This window comes from Zootoca vivipara, chromosome 13 (genome assembly GCF_965207765.1).
Source record: "Zootoca vivipara chromosome 13, rZooViv2.hap1.1, whole genome shotgun sequence".
Classification (NCBI taxonomy): Eukaryota; Metazoa; Chordata; class Lepidosauria; order Squamata; family Lacertidae; genus Zootoca; species Zootoca vivipara.
This window is the reverse complement of record NC_142596.1, coordinates 10,069,550-10,089,280: the sequence shown is the minus strand read 5'-3', so window position 1 is coordinate 10,089,280 and position 19,731 is coordinate 10,069,550. Positions and strand designations below refer to the sequence as shown.

Sequence of the window (19,731 nt, the reverse complement as noted above, 5' to 3'; positions counted from 1 at the left end):
ATATTTAGGCTCTCTAATGACCTATACTAGGTTGGGGAATAATGAGAGGATTTATGTTGAACTTAAGGTCCCAACATCACACAGGTCTTTGGCAAAGACACCATCTATTAGGAATATTGATTTGATGGTTTTAAATATTTATCCAACACCCCTTAATCACAGGGATTCTTCAGCTGGATAAAGCCAACCAAAAAATGAACAAATAAAAGCAGTGAACAATTCCATTTCAGTACCACAAATAAAACTCCATTAAAAGCTAAATAGAAAAGTAGCATTTCCTACAAATAATCTGAGGGGAAGCTTGAAGACGAAGCACCACAATTTTCAGGGCTGATCTCTAGTTGTCAACCACCTCACCTCAGAAGGGAAGCAGACCCTCAGAAGATTATTAATGGCCAGGAGCATTCATTTTAGGAATGAGTAGTCAGTAGAGCATGAGACTCTTAATCTCAGGGTCATGGGTTCAAGCCCCATGTTGAGCAAAAAGATTCCTGCATTGCAGAGGGCAGGAATAGAAGACCCTCGTGGTCTCTTTCAACTCTACAATTCTATGGTTCTATTATTTCTTTCCAGTTCATGTCACTTTCAGTGCCTCAACCTGGTGGGATAATAAAAGTTCTGCAACATAATTTAGTCCAGGAGGGGCAGCTCAGGCCAGGTCAGTAAGCATCAGAACTGATTCAAGAACTGATTCAAAAATCCCTATTTCATATGTGTATAAGCAGTCTTTGGCTATGAGTAATATTTTAAATACAAACAAACAAACAAACAAATAGAGAAGCAGGCCATCCTTGAACTCTCTGCACAAGTGGGCTGGAGAGGACTATATTGCAAATGCATATTGCACCCAGAACCACCATTATTTTGCATCTGCTTTTACCAGATCTCTGAAGCCTCCTATCTTTACCAACCAACAGCGGAAGAGATGGAACTGTGATTCTCTCTACAATCTAAAGGTTACACTTGTATAGCATTTTACTTTTTTTATCCCTTTTCCAAAAAGGTCTCCATGTTTTGTTGTTTTAAAAACCCAACCCTACTCCCAGCAGACTGTGTGTCAGCTGAAATGTAAATGAAGCTACAATTAATATTCAATGGCAAAGCCTATTCCTTTTGATCAGGCCTCTGTCAACTAATTAATGTTTTTGCTCTGCATTCAAGTCTTTCCTTCCCAGCCAGATAACTCTCACACCCAGCCTAATTAAAAACACCTATGGGATTTATAGTACCTCCAAGATTGTCAGAAGAAGAAAACAACTCAGTGTTCACTGTTAACTTACCTGCATACAGTATTTGACTATTTGATCCAGTTAGAAACTAGCTTGGTTCTCATGTGAACCATGAAAAATATGTTCTAAAAGTGATGGATCACACTGTTTCATATGATATAGGGCCCTGCTTTTTTATTTGTATGAAACACCATCTCAGCACGATCCAAAGTACATTTGGGTTGATGACCCAATATGGGAAAGTTGCAATTCATGGATACCAAAAGTTGTCCTGATCAGCAACCTGAAATACAAGCTGTCTGATAAACTCACAGCCTACAAATACATTTTATGTTTACACTATTTTTACCTCCAGAAGTTAGCACTTCTTAAAAAATACATCTGCTTAAAAAAATCCTAAATATTTTGGTTAAGTAATCCTTGGTTCATCCTGAGCATTCAGAATGAACAAGGCATGATGTCAATATAGTGGACAAACTGGACATCACACTAAATCAGACATCCCCAGACTTCGGCCCTCCAGATGTTTTGGACTACAATTCCCATCATCCCTGACAACTGGTCCTCTTAGCTAGGAATCATGGGAGTTGTAGGCCAAAACATCTGGAGGGCTGCAGTTTGGCAGTCTGACTAATAGCTTAATTTTTATTTTTTCAAGAGCTTTTGTAGATAAAACATATCTGATCAAATGTAGTAATGGACAGAAGCAGATTGGATAGTCAGTTATAAGCAAGTAGAAAACATGAACATTCAAATTTCATTTAAAGAAATATCTACAGTATATGAGTCACATTATGCACAGCATTCAAAAATGGAGAAGTAACAGCTACATATCTCTGTAACAGCCATAAAACCTGTAGTCTCTGTTCAAAATTGAATTGACACAATCAAAATTTTAGTACAAGTTCCTGTTCAAATATCTCACATTCCATTGTCTCCCTAAATTAACATTTGACTCTGCTGCAAGGTTTAGCTCAAACTGTAAGAAATATAATTGAAGGAAAATGTATGCTTATGCAGTGGTACCTTGGGTTACAAACTTAATTCATTCTGAAGGTCCGTTCTCAACCTGAAACCATTCTTAACCTGAGACGCGCTTTCGCTAATGGGGCCTCCCGCTGCGGCACAATTTCCATTCTCATCCTGTGGCAAAGTTCACAACCTGAAGCAACTACTTCCAGGTTAGCGGAGTTTGTAACCCGAAGTGTTTGTAACCCGAGATACCACTGTATATAGAAAATACCCTAACTTTAATGAAATACAGAAGACCTTAAATTTATCTGGAGCTTTTTTACTTTTTTGGACTTCCGGTGAGGCATCATGGCGGCCGCCACGGCAGAAATCAGCTCCTGAAGCCAGCCAAAGTAAACGGCTCTGTCTAGCTGGCTCCCGGACTGCCACCGCCAGCGGCACTAGCGGAGAGGAATCGGGGGAGCCCAATGGCACAGAGGAACTCCAGGGCCAGTAGGACCGTGGAGCTAATGCAAAGAGGGAGAAGAAAAGGGGGGAAGAGGAAGAAAAAGAATGAGGGGAAAGGGGGGAAAGGAGCCCCAACCTTCCCGCTGCTACCGCCACCACCGCAGCTGACGGGAAAGAAGAGGAGAGGTAGGTGGGCAAAGGAGACTGCGAAAGGACACGTAGCTGAGCCCGACCCGAGCCTACCCCTCCAGCAGCTGGCTTTCCGTAAGCAAGCCTCAGAGGAAGCAGGGGAAGGTGGCGACAAAGGAGACTGCAGAAAGGAAGAAACTACTTTTTACCCCTCTACCCCTTCCCCCGCCACCAAAAATAATAACTCCCCCCCCTTTAAAGTAGAAGAAAAAATGGAATTTCCCCCCTTTTTAAAAAAGGTTTTTTAATTTTTAATTTTTATATATAAACTTTATCTGGAGCTAGGAATCGCACCTAAATGCCACTGTGCCCCTTCATCCAAAGCAGCAATCCAATTAGTGTTTCATTCCAGGGTACATATATCAACTAATATAAATTAGTATGTGTCCTTTGGCAGTATGCATCAGACAAAGGAGCCTGACTTTAAAGCAAATATCAAATGCACATAGATCTGATAGAAAATCAACAATTTTATTTTTGTTTATTTTAAACTACTGTTGGTTAAAACAAGCCACCAGTCCCAGTTCATATGTAATGGGAACTATACTTCATTGTGAATGTTTTTCCTCTCACATGCATAGGAGGAGGAGAATATGCAAACTTAAGGCTTGCTGCGATTGTCTGACCAAAGCTATAAATAACAACTGACAGATGGTTAAAGTGAAAAACCTTGGTTGAAGACTAGCCAAGATCAAGCTTTTTGGTGTGTCTTCCTGGATATGAATCTAAGTAGGAGTATAATTACTCCACTTGGAAGAATTCCTCCAGTCTATGACAGTGAAAAGGAATGCATTCAGAGCGTCTGGAACTCTTAACAAGGGGGACTTCTTAAAGTCCCTTTTCCTGCCGAGTAGCATCACATTAGTAACCCACATGTTAGAGATGCATGTTCCCACTCTTAATAAAGCTAGAGGAGTGAAACACAGTGAAGCCATTTAGTCCGCTGCTCAATTCTCTGCCTTCACACCAAGCAGGAAGAGCAGAGAAGGCTGATGGAATTGCCAGTCTGCTAAACGGCACCTCCCATTCCTGCAGGTGCAACAGGAGCTGCTGCCACACAGCAAGAACCTGCCATTTATAGTGTTATTATCTGAGAAAGCCACACCACAACCAGAGCATCAGAAGCTGCCAACCACACAGTCTCAAAGCTGACAGAAGGAAAAACCTGAAGCACTTAAGTAGCATTACCATATGTTCAGAGATGAGGCACCTTCCTTCCAAGATCCAGGTGATCACCCCCATATTTAATATTCAATTTATTACCCATCTCCTTCAGCAGCAGATTCCAGAGCAGGTTATGACAATTTAAAATTCAATATTAAAAACAATTCAGTCACAAGAAGGGGGGTGGGACTGAAACACCTACCTCAGATGTCCAAGAGATGTGTCTTCAGCATATGTTGTTAGGGTTGCCAGACTCACAGAGGACAGGACTTCTGTGCCTTTAATTGCCCTGCTCTCTTTTGAGTCTGGAAACCTTAAAGAGAAACCAGCAGACCCTTTGTTTAGTTTCCAAGCAAAGGGTATGCTGGTTTCTCTTTCAGGTTTCCAGACCCAAAAGAGAGCAGGGCAATTAAAGGCACAGAAGTCCTGTCCTCTATTGAGTCTGGCAACCCTATATGTTGTCAACCCTATAATGAAATTGCCAGATGTACCTGTGTGGGTCAGGCTCTAGCAGAGGTGAAAAACACTGGACTCAGAGCAGAACTGTCTAGTGAACATCTACTTTCTAAAAGGTACCAGTTAATGTAAATGTGAAGAACAGGTTTTCAGGGTTTAATTAGATTAGCTCTTCCCACACCTGCAAAGTCTTCCCTACAAATCCCAAATTTTCCTTCACCCCCACAGATAGGCCTCCTCCTCTGTAAAAGAGTTTGGCTGGAGCAGAAAACAGAATGATACCAAAAAAGCTCTGGTTTATGTATGAATAGGTAAAGGGGGAGTGGGTGGCGCTGTAGTCCAAACCACCAAGCCTCTTGGGCTTGCTGATCGGAAGGTCAGCGGTTTGAATCTGCATGACAGGGTGAGCTCCCGTTGCTTTGTCTCAACTTCTGCCAACCTAGCAATTCGAAACCATGCCAGTGCAAGTAGATAAATAGGTACCACTACCATCTGAATTAGGGGAGGTGGTTGAGATGTTAGACCAGTGTTTGAAGGCAGTGACTGCCTGGATGTGAGCCAATAAGCTGAAACCTGGATTCCCATGTCCAGAAAGGGGGGCTGCCCTGAGCAGGGTTGAACTTGCACTACTCTGGAAGGAGCAGTTTCATAGTTTGGGGGTGCTCCTGGATTCAGCACCGTCACTGGAGGCTCAGGTGGCCTCAGTGGCTGCTGTACCCTATCCTCTGAAAACTTCCAGATTGGATGCAAATGCGTTCTATATCGGGCTTCCCTTGAAGTCAACTTGGAAACTTCAGTTGGTTCAAAATGCAGCAGCCAGATTAGTGACTCATTTAGATCTCATATAACCCCTGTTTTAAAACTGCTGCGGCACTGATTGCCAGTTCATTTCTGGGCCCAATTCAAGGTACTCATGTTGGCGTTTACAGCCTTAAATGACTCGGGCTGGAAATATCTGACAGACCACCTCCTTCCCTGCACATCCTATGAATACTGGGGTTGGCAGCTCTCTTGTCAGCTACTCCACCCTCAGAGAAGGCATTCTCTGTGGCAGCCTCTGTGGAACTTCCTCCCCACAGAGGTGTGATTGGCACCCTCATTATATAGTTTCTGGAGAATGCTGAAGATGCTCCTTTTTACCCTGGCTTTTTTGACACCTGAGGTATATGTTTTTAGGACCCACCTTTTTATGATGATAAGGTGTTTTCTATTGCTTTTAATGTTGTGTTTTAATGTTGTAACCTGTCCTAGGACGTTAGGGTGAAGAGCAGGAAATAAATCTATCAATAAATAATCCCATACTATTTTCTCATTCTAGTCTCAAACTTTGTCAGACCTAAGCCATCCTCCCTGATCATTGCAAGTTTAAAGTATCCTAACAAAGGAAATGGATTCTGATGCATTAAAAAATCAAATTGCTGAATTGCTGAAGTCACAAACGTCTACTGTACTACCATTTCCTCCCCCCCCCCCCAAAAAAAACCCAAATATACATAAGAAGCTAACTGAGACTTAGGGCACTGCAAGAACACTTGAAAGACAGTTTTTCAAATACTGTTGCTCCCATTTTACAAAGATACAAGACTATATCATTTATTTAGCAGACAAAGCATATTTTTCAATTAAGTTTGCTATTGGCCATTTTTACAAGGTGGACCAGGCAGTATGCTCAATTTGACAAGTACAGTCAATTTGAAGTTCCAGGATTTATTTCAGAAGCTGGCTCAGACCCTGGACTCTAGATTTTACATATTATGTTGATATTATTTTTCATTGTACAAGCAAGCTGGCTGGGGTTGGAGGGAGAGCAAAGCAGTCTCTCTGTGTGTACCAATAAAGTACTGTATAATATATCTCAATGGAAATTCAAGAAATCCCTACCCTACAATCAATAGGAAGGAAGCAATTTAAAGCCATTTCTGCAATATGACAATAAAATAGTCAAGTGAAGGCACTCTGCTTATATTTAAAAACACATGCATAGCAACCAACCCCCTTCATCACAGGCTATTCTGTGTACTCCCACCTAAGTGCTTTCTGGCTCATATAATCAACAGAAAGGGAAAGAGAATAACCTATTTATACATTTTCTGCTTTTCTTTCTGATTACACTAGTATCCTAGAAATGCAGATATTTCAGTTAGTAGCTATGAATAGGTTTCTGTGGCACTTTAAACCAGAGCACATCTCTCTCTGCAAACAGCTCTTGCCATAAAATTCATGATATGAAGGTGATGAACCTTGACAGCTCTTCAGAGAAAATGAACACTGAATCGTTTTTTTTAAAGCATAAGCAAGGCCTCAATCCCCTACAGCATGAAAGCATTATTTCACTTTTTGTAAATCCGGTTAGATTCTGCTCCACTCACTGTAAATCCAAGTCCTAGGTTTTCATTCTTGTTGAAGTATGTAAACATTCTTCTTTCCTTTTTCCCACATCAGTATCTTCATTTCAATTTCTATCTCTAGCATACAAAATCATTGCCCACTATGATCCAATGAGCTGTCACACACCTAGAACTACTAGGCACAGGAGAGTCACACAAACACTTGCTACTTTCAGGAGAGAGTTAGAAATAATTGGCCAATTAGACTGATCGGCATGATCATCTTTACTAATATGACCCACAAAAATCTTCAACATTTCCTAGAGTGGGGGGGGGGGTAAGCCTTGGAAAGGCCCAAGGAGCTTTATCTGTTCATTCCTTCTGTTCTTTCTAGCAGAGGTGACTCAATTCTCTTCATGCACCTGAAAAGGATAGTAAGCCACAGCCACAGAACAGAAAAGGCCCATACAGTCCCACAAATAGAAATCATACAATAAACACAACAGAGAGTTGAGAAATTTATCTGTTTGGTAAGTGACTAGCAACATATTGACTACGGTGCAATGGGCTTAGCTGCCAAGTATCCCGTTTTTCGCGTGAAACCCCCAGATTTTAATCCGTTTTCAGCTGTTCTCCCGAATGGAGAAAAATCCCGGAAATCCCCCGGATTTCCTACCTGCCAGGGAGCCTCCATTTTGGGTGCCGCTCTTCTCATGTGTGGACACCGGAAATCGGGCAGAGCAGCACCGGAAGTCACTTCTACACATGCCCGGCGGCCATCTTGGTGGTGGCTGCATGGCGGCCACCACCAAGATGGCCGTCGGGCATGCGTAGAAGCTACTTCCGGTGCTGCTCTGCCTGATTTCCGGTGCCCACACATGGGAAGAGTGGCCCCGGAAGTTGCTTCTACGCAACTTCCGGTGCCGCGCCGCACCACTGCTGATCCCACATTTTTCAGCGGGAGACTTGGCAGGTATGGCAATGGGAGAAGCAAACTTTTTTGCTTATTTTCTAGAGCAAAACAAAAGGTGGCAATGTGGCCACACCCATATCATCCTTAGCAGGTTACAGTTTCTAACTACCATACATGTCAAAGAGATACATATTAGGAACTTGGTTCTCTAGCCCTTACGAGCAACGAAAGCAGTTCATAACCACCAAGACACTGTGGTAAGTGGCACAATTCAGCACTAAAAAACCCAACCACACACTTAGACAGGGCAGTCAGCTGAAACAAGGGAACATCCAATTTTCCTTTAAAAGCATTTGTCATAGAAGTTACAAGGATGAGCACAAGAGCAGCCTACAACCGTAGCCCTGTTGAACAACTTCAAAAAACCTTTCAGTCCAACTTGTTTCTAAGGAGCTGTAAACTGACTGAAATAGGACAGGATCTTGAATCTACATGATCCAAGTAAGTCAGGACTCCACTGGGAAAGCAGAGAAGCCCCCTCCCAAAACTGCTATCATAGCTGCTTGCAGGTCCAAACATACCAATTTACTTTCTAACCTCACAGTTTCTGATATGGTATATCAGAGAGCACAGTTTGTCATTTCTTCACTACTAGCGTGCCATCACTAATTTTGACAACTCATTTTTAATATTCAATGTTTAACATTTTTTGCTTCAATTAGAATAACTGTGATTGGTCCAATCTGTTTTAAAAAGAAAAAGGGCATACAACCTTTTTAGAAGAAGAAGAAGAAGAAGAAGAAGAAGAAGAAGAAGAAGAAGAAGAAGAAGAAGAAGAAGAAGAAGAAGAAGAAGAAGTACAGCTAATCTATGTCAGGGGATCCAGATTCTGAATTCTTGCTTAAGAACTTAAGTAAGTTAGTATCAGACTAATGTCTATACCAAGCCAGCATTTTTTAAAAATGCATTTATTTTGGCAAGACTCCAAGGAAACAGGTGTTAACAGGGGTCATTGAAAATTAGCCATGGCCTACTTTGTGGCTAGTTCCAGTCCAACAGCAAAAAACAATGAGCACATAGAATAGAGATGATTCTGCAACTTTAAGCAACCAATCCTGAGAAAACCAGCTATTTTAAAAGAGAGTATAATAAAGACAAAGGAGGTAACCAACAAATGTTGAGGTTGTATTGTGACCCAACTGCCCATGCACTATGAAAGTCACCACTTTCATATATAACCTTAAGCAAGAATAATCTGAGCAAGTCTCACAAGCCCTGGACCTGCCAGACAAGATCAGGATGAGAAATTGTGTCACACAATTAATGGAGATTATTCATTTCCATGGATTATTTCTAAGGGCTACTTCATACATTCATTTTTATATGGAAATAATTCTCATGTAGGAAACTGTATAGGTTCCACACACACATGGTCACATGTGATAAACACATATTTTGTTGCATCTCCATATTGCAGAAACCCATCCAACTGAAGTCACATACACATATCTGTGGCAAAACGTTAACAATATGCGGGTTATCATTCACTCTCTTACCAGAAGCAGTATCAATGTAGAACTTTTATCAGTTACAATTTCAAGTCATTATACAACAATATGACCCTACCTTAAAAGAGTGCTTGTTAGGACAAAGATGGAATATTTGTTCCCTAAGAGATGATATACCCTAGCTAACATCTACATGTGGAGGTTCAACAGATACCTGATCAGTTACATCTCATACTGCTGACAAGGTCACAGCTGTTGTGTCCCCCACAGGAGTTTTGCTAGTTTTTAAACAGCAAAATAATCATTTATTTCCAATGATCTTCCAGATTTAGAAGCAGATTTAGCCTTCCACCATTCTACTTCCTTGGTACAAATATCAGCCTAATCGCAGTAAAATGTAAGAATCTGCTTTCATTTTCAGCTCCTGAGCAACAACAAGCCCATCACACACTATGAGACAAAATATGCCCTTTACAGTAAAGAAGAACACTGCAGTGTTTGGCATTACTGTGGAGACCCTAATTTCCAGCAGCAGTACCCTACCAGGCCCAGCCACCTGCCCACATCTTACCTTCTCTGCCTTGACCTTTTTGAGCTGTCGACACTCACTGTCACCATCTTCCAGCTCCGTCTTAATTCCCAAAGGATTGAGTGCAGATCCTGTGTCAATAGCTATACTTCCAAGCTGCTCGGCGGCGGCGACAGCAGCAGCAGCAGCAGGCTCTGATCCTTGGCCGCCATCATACTGCCCAACCCTAACAGCCAAGGCAAGAGGCTGGAGTACACTGGGCTCCTTTTCTGCTGGAGCACCCGCACCCTCACTCCTTTCCTTCTTACTCTTGGACGAACCCCCCTCCTTCTCTTTCTTTGAGTTGGCCACACTTCGAGAAGCCTTGGCCGATTTCTCAGAGCCCTTTGGGGCAATGGCAGCCACCAAGCCACTAGAGTTCACGCCATCACCAGGTCGCCCCTGAACCTCTTTCTTGCCACTGGTCCCTTCACTTGGAGTGAACAGAGAGGATCCTGGGGCAGCCTTGCCACTGTCCTTGCTACTCTTACTCCGTTTGGATTTGGATTTGTTTTCCTTGCTCTGTGGACCTGGCACTGGGGTCACAAACTTGATGTTCTCCGGCAGTGTCGCCACAGCATTCGGTGCTGGTAGCCCCACCTCCTTGGAGCCTGACATTTCCAATTTTTGTTGGTCCTTTTCCAAATCCGCGTCCAGGTCAATGATGAGATTCCCTACTCCAATGTCCCATTCATCCCCACTGTCATACGTCTCAACTGGGTTTGCATCCACTCCTTTCCCTCCGGAAGCTCCACTGCTCAAGGACATCTTAGAGTTAACGACCCACCTCAAGGTTCAAGCCTCTTGTCTGCTCCCTCAGCCTTTGGGTATGAAGTAGCAGCTTCGGCTATGTTCTCAAGCCTCCAGTTATCAAGGTGCGCCCAGATGACAACATAATTGCTGAAAGGGAAAGCAAGAACAATGGATATTACATTGCAGTTACTCAGGAAATGGGTCTAAGAACCAGTACACAATCATATATGGGAAGGTGTTCACATTCAGACAAAGATACACATGCAGACCAGCTGAGCATATACTTATTTGCTCCCCAGACTTGTACTACCCAACCGGTGTTACACTAACATCAAAAGGCCTACACCAATGCCACTGATGGTAATATACTATCATATAATTGCAATGTGTAGGTGGTCTATAGCTCCTCTCCCCACACCAAAGTACTTTTATGATCAAATTAAGGCACCAAAGTTAAAATAGCATACCGGGCCTTGTTACGTTAGCACATCACAGAGAGAAGCACAAATCCCAAAGTATTAAGACAATATGCTGCTTGTCAACCCTACACTGTCATACCTATTGAAAATCTTTTTTTTTTAAGCACCGTAACTGTAAAACTGCATACATGCATACAATTTTATTTGTATGCTGGCTTCCCACAGTTCAAACCACACTCAATGTGACTTACAACACCAAAAAAATACACAATGGAATTTGTCATAAAAAAACAAATAAAACATTAAAAGTATGCATTTCATGACAGGCAACCGGCCTTTTGTGAGGAAGCGGAGATGTCTGGCCGCCAGGTCTAGTGCCTAACATCTTCAACTGTGGGGGACAGCAGGGAACCAAAATACATGCCTCTTTTGGTGCTGTATTGCCTCGTGAATCAACTGATTTGAATCACCACAGACCCAGTGGTTTGCACAACAGCCCAGAACCCAAAGATGCACGTCTTTGGGCGCCAGAGTGCCCCACCTGGCTAACACAGCACCCAAACAGACACATCTTTTGGTGCTGGGTGAACTAGGATATTCACACAGCAGAGTGCATATCCTTTGATCTATGGGAAAGTGAGGAACCAAAAGACTCACTGACTCTGGTTCCTCAGCTGCTGCCAGAGGAGCACACTGGGGTGGAATGAGAAACTTGGTGCCTCCAAATTAATTAAGGTGTGGGAGCCTTCGTCTGCTTTTCCTGCCTGCTGCACCTGGATTTAACAGCAAAAGTAGACTTGGCTAGCCGGGCTCGGAAGCACTTGAACAGGGGCAACCCTCACACCTGCTCAAAGGTGCCACCCGTCTCTCCAGTATGAGCTGCCACTTTCCTTCTTTCCCTGCTTCATGCTCTGGAGTGGGTGAGAGAGTCTGGTGAGCTTTCCCTCTTTGGGCTCCCTGCCTCCTTCCCTTAAATCCTTTATTGCTGAACAATTAACTCACAGGTGGGGGGCAGTGGAAGAATCATAAAATCAGAGTTGGAAGGGACCCTAAGGATCATCTGGACCAGTGATGGCCAAACTTGACCTTCCAGCTGGTTTGGGACTACAATTCCCATCATCCCTGACCACTGGGTCCTGTTAGCTAAGGATGATGGGAGCTGTAGTCCCAAAACAGCTGGAGAGCCAAGTTTGGCCATCACTGATCTAGACCAACCCCCTGGAATGCAGGAATATGCAGCTGTCCCTTATGGGAATCAAACCTGCAACCTTGGAGATATCAGCACCATGTTCTCGCCAACGCAGATGATCTGGTGATACCTGATTCTCTCACTCGCCCGCTCACCCCTCTCTTTTTGTTAAATGCCCTGTTTGTAAGGTTTACTATGTGATCACCCTGCTGACTTGTGGCACTTTATAGCTCTCTCAGCTGCTTTGAATAGGAATGGGGTTCTGCTGGGGAAGGGCACCAAACATGGATTTACTTGAGATGCATTGCTGACAGGGGCAGAGGGGGCAGAAATGGGAGCAATACACTGCCAGCGGGTGGCGCTATGGGTTAAACCACAGAGCCTAGGGCTTGCTGATCAGAAAGTCGGCAGTTCAAATCCCCACGACAGGGTGAGCTCCCATTGCTAGGTCACTGCTCCTGCCAACCTAGCAGTTTGAAAGCACGTCAAAGTGCAAGTAGATAAATAAGTACCGCTACAGCGGGAAGGTAAACGGCATTTCCGTGCGCTGCTCTAGTTCGCCAGAAGTGGCTTTGTCATGCTAACCACATGACCTGGAAGCAATACGCCAGCTCCCTCGGCCAATAACGTGAGATGAGCGTCGCAACCCCAGAGTCGGTCACAACTGGACCTAATGGTCAGGGGTCCCTTTACCTTTACCTTTACATTGCCAGCAACAGCATCATTCATTCCTGTAGGTTTGCTAGACCCCTGTGGCTTATCAGCTTAGAAACAGTATGAACGATAAAATTAAATCGGCAAACACCCATGTAAAGCATTCTCAAGTTGCAGACAGAAACCAAAAGCTGGGCTATAGCCCATAGCATCCTAATTTGTTCTTACCTGAAAAGACTAGGCAACAAACTCTGTACAGCAGGGAAGGAGGAATGTTTTTAAAGCTCTTGTTACTTTTGTGTGTGTATCTGAGACCTACTCTCCCATTACAGCAAGCATATTTTTCCTGCATGGAATAGCATTAGCAATTGGGTGTGTTTGTGTGTGTAAATTTATTTTAAACCTGCCTTTTTGGCACTGATCTGCAGGGCAATGCAGCACCAAAATACACCATGAACCTCTCCTTCCAGTCACAGACTCCTCTGCCTGCACACCCCGCCGGCGCACAAAAAAGAAGAACAGAGAAAAAGAGAGTTGGTGGTAGATGTGTCCCCTCATGCCCCTAAGCCCAGTCAGTCAGACTTCCTTCTGAGCCCTAGAACAGGCTGCTGCTGCTGGGCACTCTACAGTGGTACCTCTACTTACGAATTTAATGCGTTCCGAATGCACATTCATAAGTCGAAAAAATTTGTACGTCAAATCTCATAGGAATGCATTGGGAGAAAAAATTCGTAAGTCGAAGCAACCCTATCTAAAAATTCGTAAGTAGAAAAAATCATATCTAAACCGCATCCAAGATGGCGGACGGAGCTCCGTTTGTAAGTAGAAACATTCGTAAGTAGAGTTATTTGTAAGTAGAGGTACCACTGTGAATTGAATGAATTTATTAATACAGTCGCAAACCAGCATCAACACGCACAGTATCACAGATCATAAAACATAACAAAAATTCAAAGGGCAGTGTAAATATAACAAGGATTTAAATATAAAATTAAAATTACTTATTAACGAACCCCCTGTAGTTAACATTTAGGGGTTGGATCATTATGGGATACCACTTGCTTCCTGCGGAGGTACCACCGTATTTCCCTTCAAGGCAGAAGCAAGGCAGCACACAAAGCCTCGCTTCTCTGCCTTATCACAAGCAGCATGGAGGATGTGTGCTGCTCCTTGTTGCAAAAGGAAACATCTCTTACCTCAAGAAGCCAATTCCCTCTCCCAGAAGCCAAACACCAGGGAAGAGTCACTAGTCACTCATCCTTACATACCACGCTTTGGAGAAACAGAACTGCTGTGTGGGAAACAGCCTTTAAACTGGTGGACAGAGTGGACAGTGTAAGACAATGTCCCTCGCTGGCAACTCCACCTATCACAGAACCTGTGACTTTTGCAAACTGAAAGAAAAATGTTCTCGCCAGTGTAGTTAGAGTATCTGCTATTATGTTTTTAGTACAGGGTAGTAATAATAATAATAATAATAATAATAATAATAATAATAATACCAAATAAAAATAAAAATACTGAGCAAACAGTTTCTATAGCAAACACATACCACAGACTCAGCACAGAAAAGTGACACACTGAAATCAAGGTGCAAATTGGGGTTAGTAAAACTCTTATTTTCAAAGCTTTAACCTCACAACTTTTAACTTTTCCTTGCAATTACAATCTACACCAAGATACACTTGAATGTCTCCAGATTTCCAGAAGACTAAGTCCATATAGTTAATTGGTGAATCAGAAACATGCATTTATACTATCTAATTTTTTTAAAAAGAGCTTTATTTAAACATTTAAATATTACAAAATAAAACAAGAGGAAAAAACCAACAATTCAAAACAAACTATATTCAATCAATTCAGACTTAAAGAAAAAAGAAAAATACCTTTTCCCCTCCCCCCATCCCTCATGCTTCCCTCTATCCGTGTCCGATCTTCTTTTACCTACTGTACTATTTATAATTGTTGCGTTGTTCACTTTATTTATTTATTTATTTATCCTATCATTCCTACTAAATTTCATGTTACCTTGTGGCTATTAAGTTATACCATATTAATTTTCAAACTCTAGCACCCACTTTCCCCATGTATTCCTTAACACAATTCCATTCTTCCTTAATTACTTGATTATAACATCCTCTGATTGATGCTGTTAATTGTTCCATCTCCGCAAATTCAAACATCTTTATTCTCCATTCTACTAGCTCTGGTATTTTGTCAGATTTCCAGTTTTTCGCCAGTACAATTCTAAAAAACATTAGATAGCAGCCAGAACTGTACTATCTTATGTTTTTGATACCACATATAAGTGCATATATCCAAAGCTACTTGATTTTCTTCATACAGATTACAAAGGCAAAATTAACTACACTTAAACAACATCCTCGTGCTCATCTCAAACTAGTGGTGACTCAACCCATGCAAACCTACATTGCCCCAAAACAAAACAAAAAAGACTGTAATAAGACAAAGGGTGCAATCCTGGTGTTCCTACACATGGGGAAGTGCATGCAAAGCTGCCCTATAAAAGCTAGCATAGCTTTCCTCTCCCATACCTGGCTGATTCCATACCAAATTTTAAAACAATAAGAAATAAAAAGGAATAAAATGCAATTAAAACAATAAGAAATAAAAAGGAATAAAATGCAATTAAAAATAGTATATTTTAATGCAATGGATATGCCCACTGTGTTATAGAGTAATATCTGTCAACTTCACTGTCTATAGAGTAATATTTGTCAACTTTATAATATTTGTCAGCACTCCCTTCAAGTGCCTTGTCAACCTCCTTCCCATTTCTTGCTGCCAGCCTCAGCTTTATTCCTCTGAGGAAGGCAGTGCCTCCTTCTTCTGTGACTTCCACTTCATCCTGCTCACCTGCTGAGTGATGCACTTAAAGTGCTACTCAGTTTATAAACTTAATGGCTCTCAAATGGCAAATATTTCTCAACTCCACTTTCATCACTATTTAACCCCTTAATCCTCATCCCAACTGTAACCATGAAACTGCATTTGCTCACATTCATCCGATCTACAACTCCACCCCCAAATTTAATTGTAATACCTTTTAGGGCAAAGTATCTTATGTTTTTGCCTGAAAAATGATATAAAGCAGTGTGAACACCTGATTAATATTTATCGAATTTGTATCCTGTCCTTCCTTGGATTCCTAGGTGGGATTTAAGCAATCAACATTGCACATTAAAAAATGTACCGTATTTAAATCTAACATGTCATCACCTCATATCAAAGAAAGTAACAGACAAGATGGACCTTTTACAATCAAGATAGAGATGCTTTGACTAAGTCTATCTTTATGCCACTTCTAACTAAAGACAGAGTAAGGAGAATGTGTGTGTATCTGCCTGTCTCCCTGTGTGTGATGGAGAGAAGCGTATAAATAAGAGAAAATATAGCACAGAAAGCCCTATAAACATTTTATATTATCTTGCTTTACAGAAAACACACTATGCCAGAGCCCAGCTGCATGAGTCAGTTGGAAGTGACAAAAAAACCACAAGCCCTGTCTACAAGCATCTGGATAAAAGGGACAAATGAGCTGAGAGAAAGGCACGTTTGGCAAATCATGACCGTGATCAACTCCCACTCGGAAACCTGTGTCCCCACTGTGGAAGGATGTGCGGATCCGCAATTGGCCTCCACAGTCACTTGCGGACACACTGTTAAGACCATATTGATGGAAGACAATCTTACTTTGCTACGAGTGATTGCCAAAGAAAAAGAATACTATATGTCCCAACAAATATGTAGCTTCATTCAAAATTATAGCAGTATTATACAATAAACCCTAACTAAGCCCCCACATAGAGGCCAGGTGCTGTTGACAACTCCTCTAAGTCACAGTCTAAGTCAGGGATTATGTTGTTAAGTCCAACAACCTCCAGAGGGCATCATATTGGCTCCCACAGACTTGCTCCTGGCACCCTGCCTCACAGAGTGTCCATTAGAGAGAAAAGATATAAAGGCATCTGAAAACCAGATGGAAAAAACCCCAGCCGAGTGTACGAATCCCTCTCCACTTCCTCCTTGCCACACAGAACTCATCGATACACAGCTGAAAGTACATGTATTCACTTGTCCAGTTGGCAATCTTCCAACAAGCAATCCTAAGAGAAGCCCTGGAACAGGAATACTAAGGGAAATTGCTTCTCACTTGGAAAACTGCACACATGCAGTGGCCCGACATAAATAATTCAGCTCCATTAAGGGCTGCAACCTCTATAAACCACATCTACATTCCTAGAAGCAGTCATGTCATTAGAGTTCACTTTGAACTCGCAGCCCCTAACAAAACACTTCTCTAACAAATCACATAAGGCAACTCTCAGGAAAGCACTGCACACAGATCAGTATGCAACCAAGGGTTCATTGTGCCTTAACTCACAGTGGCTGCTTCCAGGCTAGCCACAACAACTTGCATTACACTTCTGACCTTTTGTAGTGAAACAATAGGCAGAGAAAACCTAACTGGGAATGACTGGACACCCAAAGGAGAATTGATCCCATTAAAAGTTCAGTGCATATAAAGAGAATGTCTCCTACCAGTCTGTTCAAATCTGCAGACTCTGGGATTAGCTTCTGGTTGCTTCCAGACATGAGTGACTGCAATTTTCACCCTGATTAACTTTCAGGAATGCTTGCACCGAGGAACAGCAGAAACAGTGGAAAATCTCCAGCACCAGGCAACTGCTGCTCTAGAGCATGGCAAAGGTAACAGGATTTCAGATTACTGCTCCGCCTTACTGGGATCAGTCCAAGACAGCATATGTGCCTTCTGGCTCCAGACAACCCCTGGGAAAATAAGTCAGGAACAATCAGAGCAATTGGAGCAGAACAGGGTAAGTTTCAAGCTGCAACATCTCAGTCAGAAAAAATATATAGCAGACTCTACCTGGGAAGCCTAGGAACAAACTCTGTTAAACTCCAGCAGTCCCTTTACTGTCCATTTTTCCAGAGGTCAGAGCAGAAACATGAGCGGCTGCTGTGTTCAGGAACCGCTCCTCCCGCCATCTCTTGCTGGCAGCCAGCCTGTCTTTCTTTTATACACTACCTCTACACAGGATCCTTTTTTGTTTCCTTTTATGACTAAAGAAACCCAGAGGGATGTATCTTGCTTTGCAGAGGAAGCTGCAGTGCTCTTAGCTCCTCAGACTACAGAGCTGTGCTCCCTCCAGCTGCCTTGTTTAGGTTATATTTTTTTATTTAAAAAAGCCATAAAAAACAGGAATCGTTTCGTAGCTTTCTTTTTAAGATGTTCCTCTCTTCCTCTGTTTCTCTCCAATGATGAAAACAATGTTGAATGAAAGCCAGCTGGCAGCCAGAAGAAGAGATGAGAAATCTGCACAAAGGAGCTTCCTAACTAGCTGCTTTCAGTTCAAGGAACGTCTGCTGGCAGGGGGAGGGGGGCATCTTTGCTTCTCCCTATCCTAGGAAGACTATATCAGACAACAGAAATGTGCTATTGCTGCCTCCCTCCACCCCACGAGTCTTCTCTACAGTACTGATGCACAGCCATAATATAACATGTTGCAAGCACATGTGTAATAAGCAAAAATCTGCCCTTACACATGCGTGAATTGGAGAGAAGTGTTGTGGAACATTACAATCATGCACACACATTCACTTACTCTTCCAATCCAAACAATTAGGCTTGAAAAATGTGATTGTGCTTCCCCACATAGCCTGTTGGTGGTGTAGTGTGTGACCTTCCTGGAGGGTGCAGCAGGAGAGTCAAGTTTTAACCTTTACTCTCCAGGTGCAATCTCCAGGAAAAAAAGAAAGCCAGTGTGGTACCAGTGGTTAAAGTGTCAGACCAGGACCTGCGAGAACACAATTCAAATCGCCACTTGGCCATGAAGCTCCTGGATGACTGACTTTGGGTCAATCAGTGCTTCTCAGCCTAACCAACCTCACCGGGTTGTTGTGGAGATAAAACAAGGAGAGGGAGAACTATGCACACCACCCTGAGCTCCTTGGAGAAAGAAGGTGAGATACAAATGCAACAAACAAACCAAATCAACACACGAATGCACCATCCAGCAACAATTAGGCTTGGAAAAAAGTATTTTATAGGATACAAAAGACTTCTTTTCTGGCAGCTTTGTGTGTGCACATGGAGAGAAGTGGCAGAGAGACAGGAAACTACAGGAACCAGGAAAGGCCTCTGTAGGAATACTATAAGGTAAAGGTAAAGGTGCCCCTGACGTTAGGTCCAGTCGCGGACGACTCTGGGGTTGCGGCACTCATCTCGCTCTATAGGCCAAGGGAGCCAGCGTTTGTCTGCAAACAGCTTCCGGGTCATGTGGCCAGCATGACTAAGCCGCTTCTGGCAAACCAGAGCAGCGCACGGAAATGCTGTTCACCTTCCCGCCGGAGCAGTACCTATTTATCTACTTGCTCTTGATGTGCTTTTGAACTGCTAGGTGGGCAGGAGCTGGGACCGAACAACGGGAGCTCACCCCGGCGCGGAGATTCGAACTGCCGACCTTCCAATCAGCAAGCCCTAGGCTCTGTGGTTTAGACCACAGGGAATATACACACCCACATTAACCATGCTGGAGACTCAGGGTCCCTTCCAACTCTACAATTCTATTATTCTATTTATTATTGCCTAATAATGCTTGAAATGATGCATCAGAATCCAAAAAACTAAAATTGTTTTGGGGATTCACATCTTTAAATAGGTCTACACAATATTCAGTTGTAGTAAAGAAATATAGAAGGCAAAAAAACCTCAAAAGCATCTCAGAACAGGTCTATTTTTAGTTTGTGTGCTCTGTAGTAGAAAATGAATCAGATTAAGTGAACCACCTTTATTTTTCAACCAAAATAAAAGCATGAGTGGGAATAAGGTACAAAGACCCCAATATGGTTAAGATAGCATCAAAACTAAGCAACCTAGGCCATATACTTCAAAAGAGGG

General features: G+C 42.6%; 1 protein-coding gene across 7 annotated transcripts in view; it reads right to left on the bottom strand.

Moving 5' to 3' along the window:
- ZNF609 (zinc finger protein 609) overlaps positions 1-19,731 on the bottom strand; it is a 104,267-nt gene that overhangs the window by 69,527 nt on the left and 15,009 nt on the right. For 3 of the 7 annotated variants that reach the window (XM_035131162.3, XM_035131166.3, XM_035131165.3), the window contains exon 2: positions 9,777-10,673. The exons of 1 other annotated variant lie outside the window; for it this stretch is intronic. In XM_035131162.3, the coding sequence (XP_034987053.1) occupies positions 9,777-10,541 (765 nt within the window). In that variant the 5' untranslated portion in view covers positions 10,542-10,673. Of the gene's footprint in view, positions 1-9,776; positions 10,674-17,351; positions 17,601-19,731 lie in introns of all 7 variants that reach the window. 3 more of the 7 variants (XM_088657398.1, XM_088657399.1, XM_060282629.2) reach the window with 2 other exon arrangements.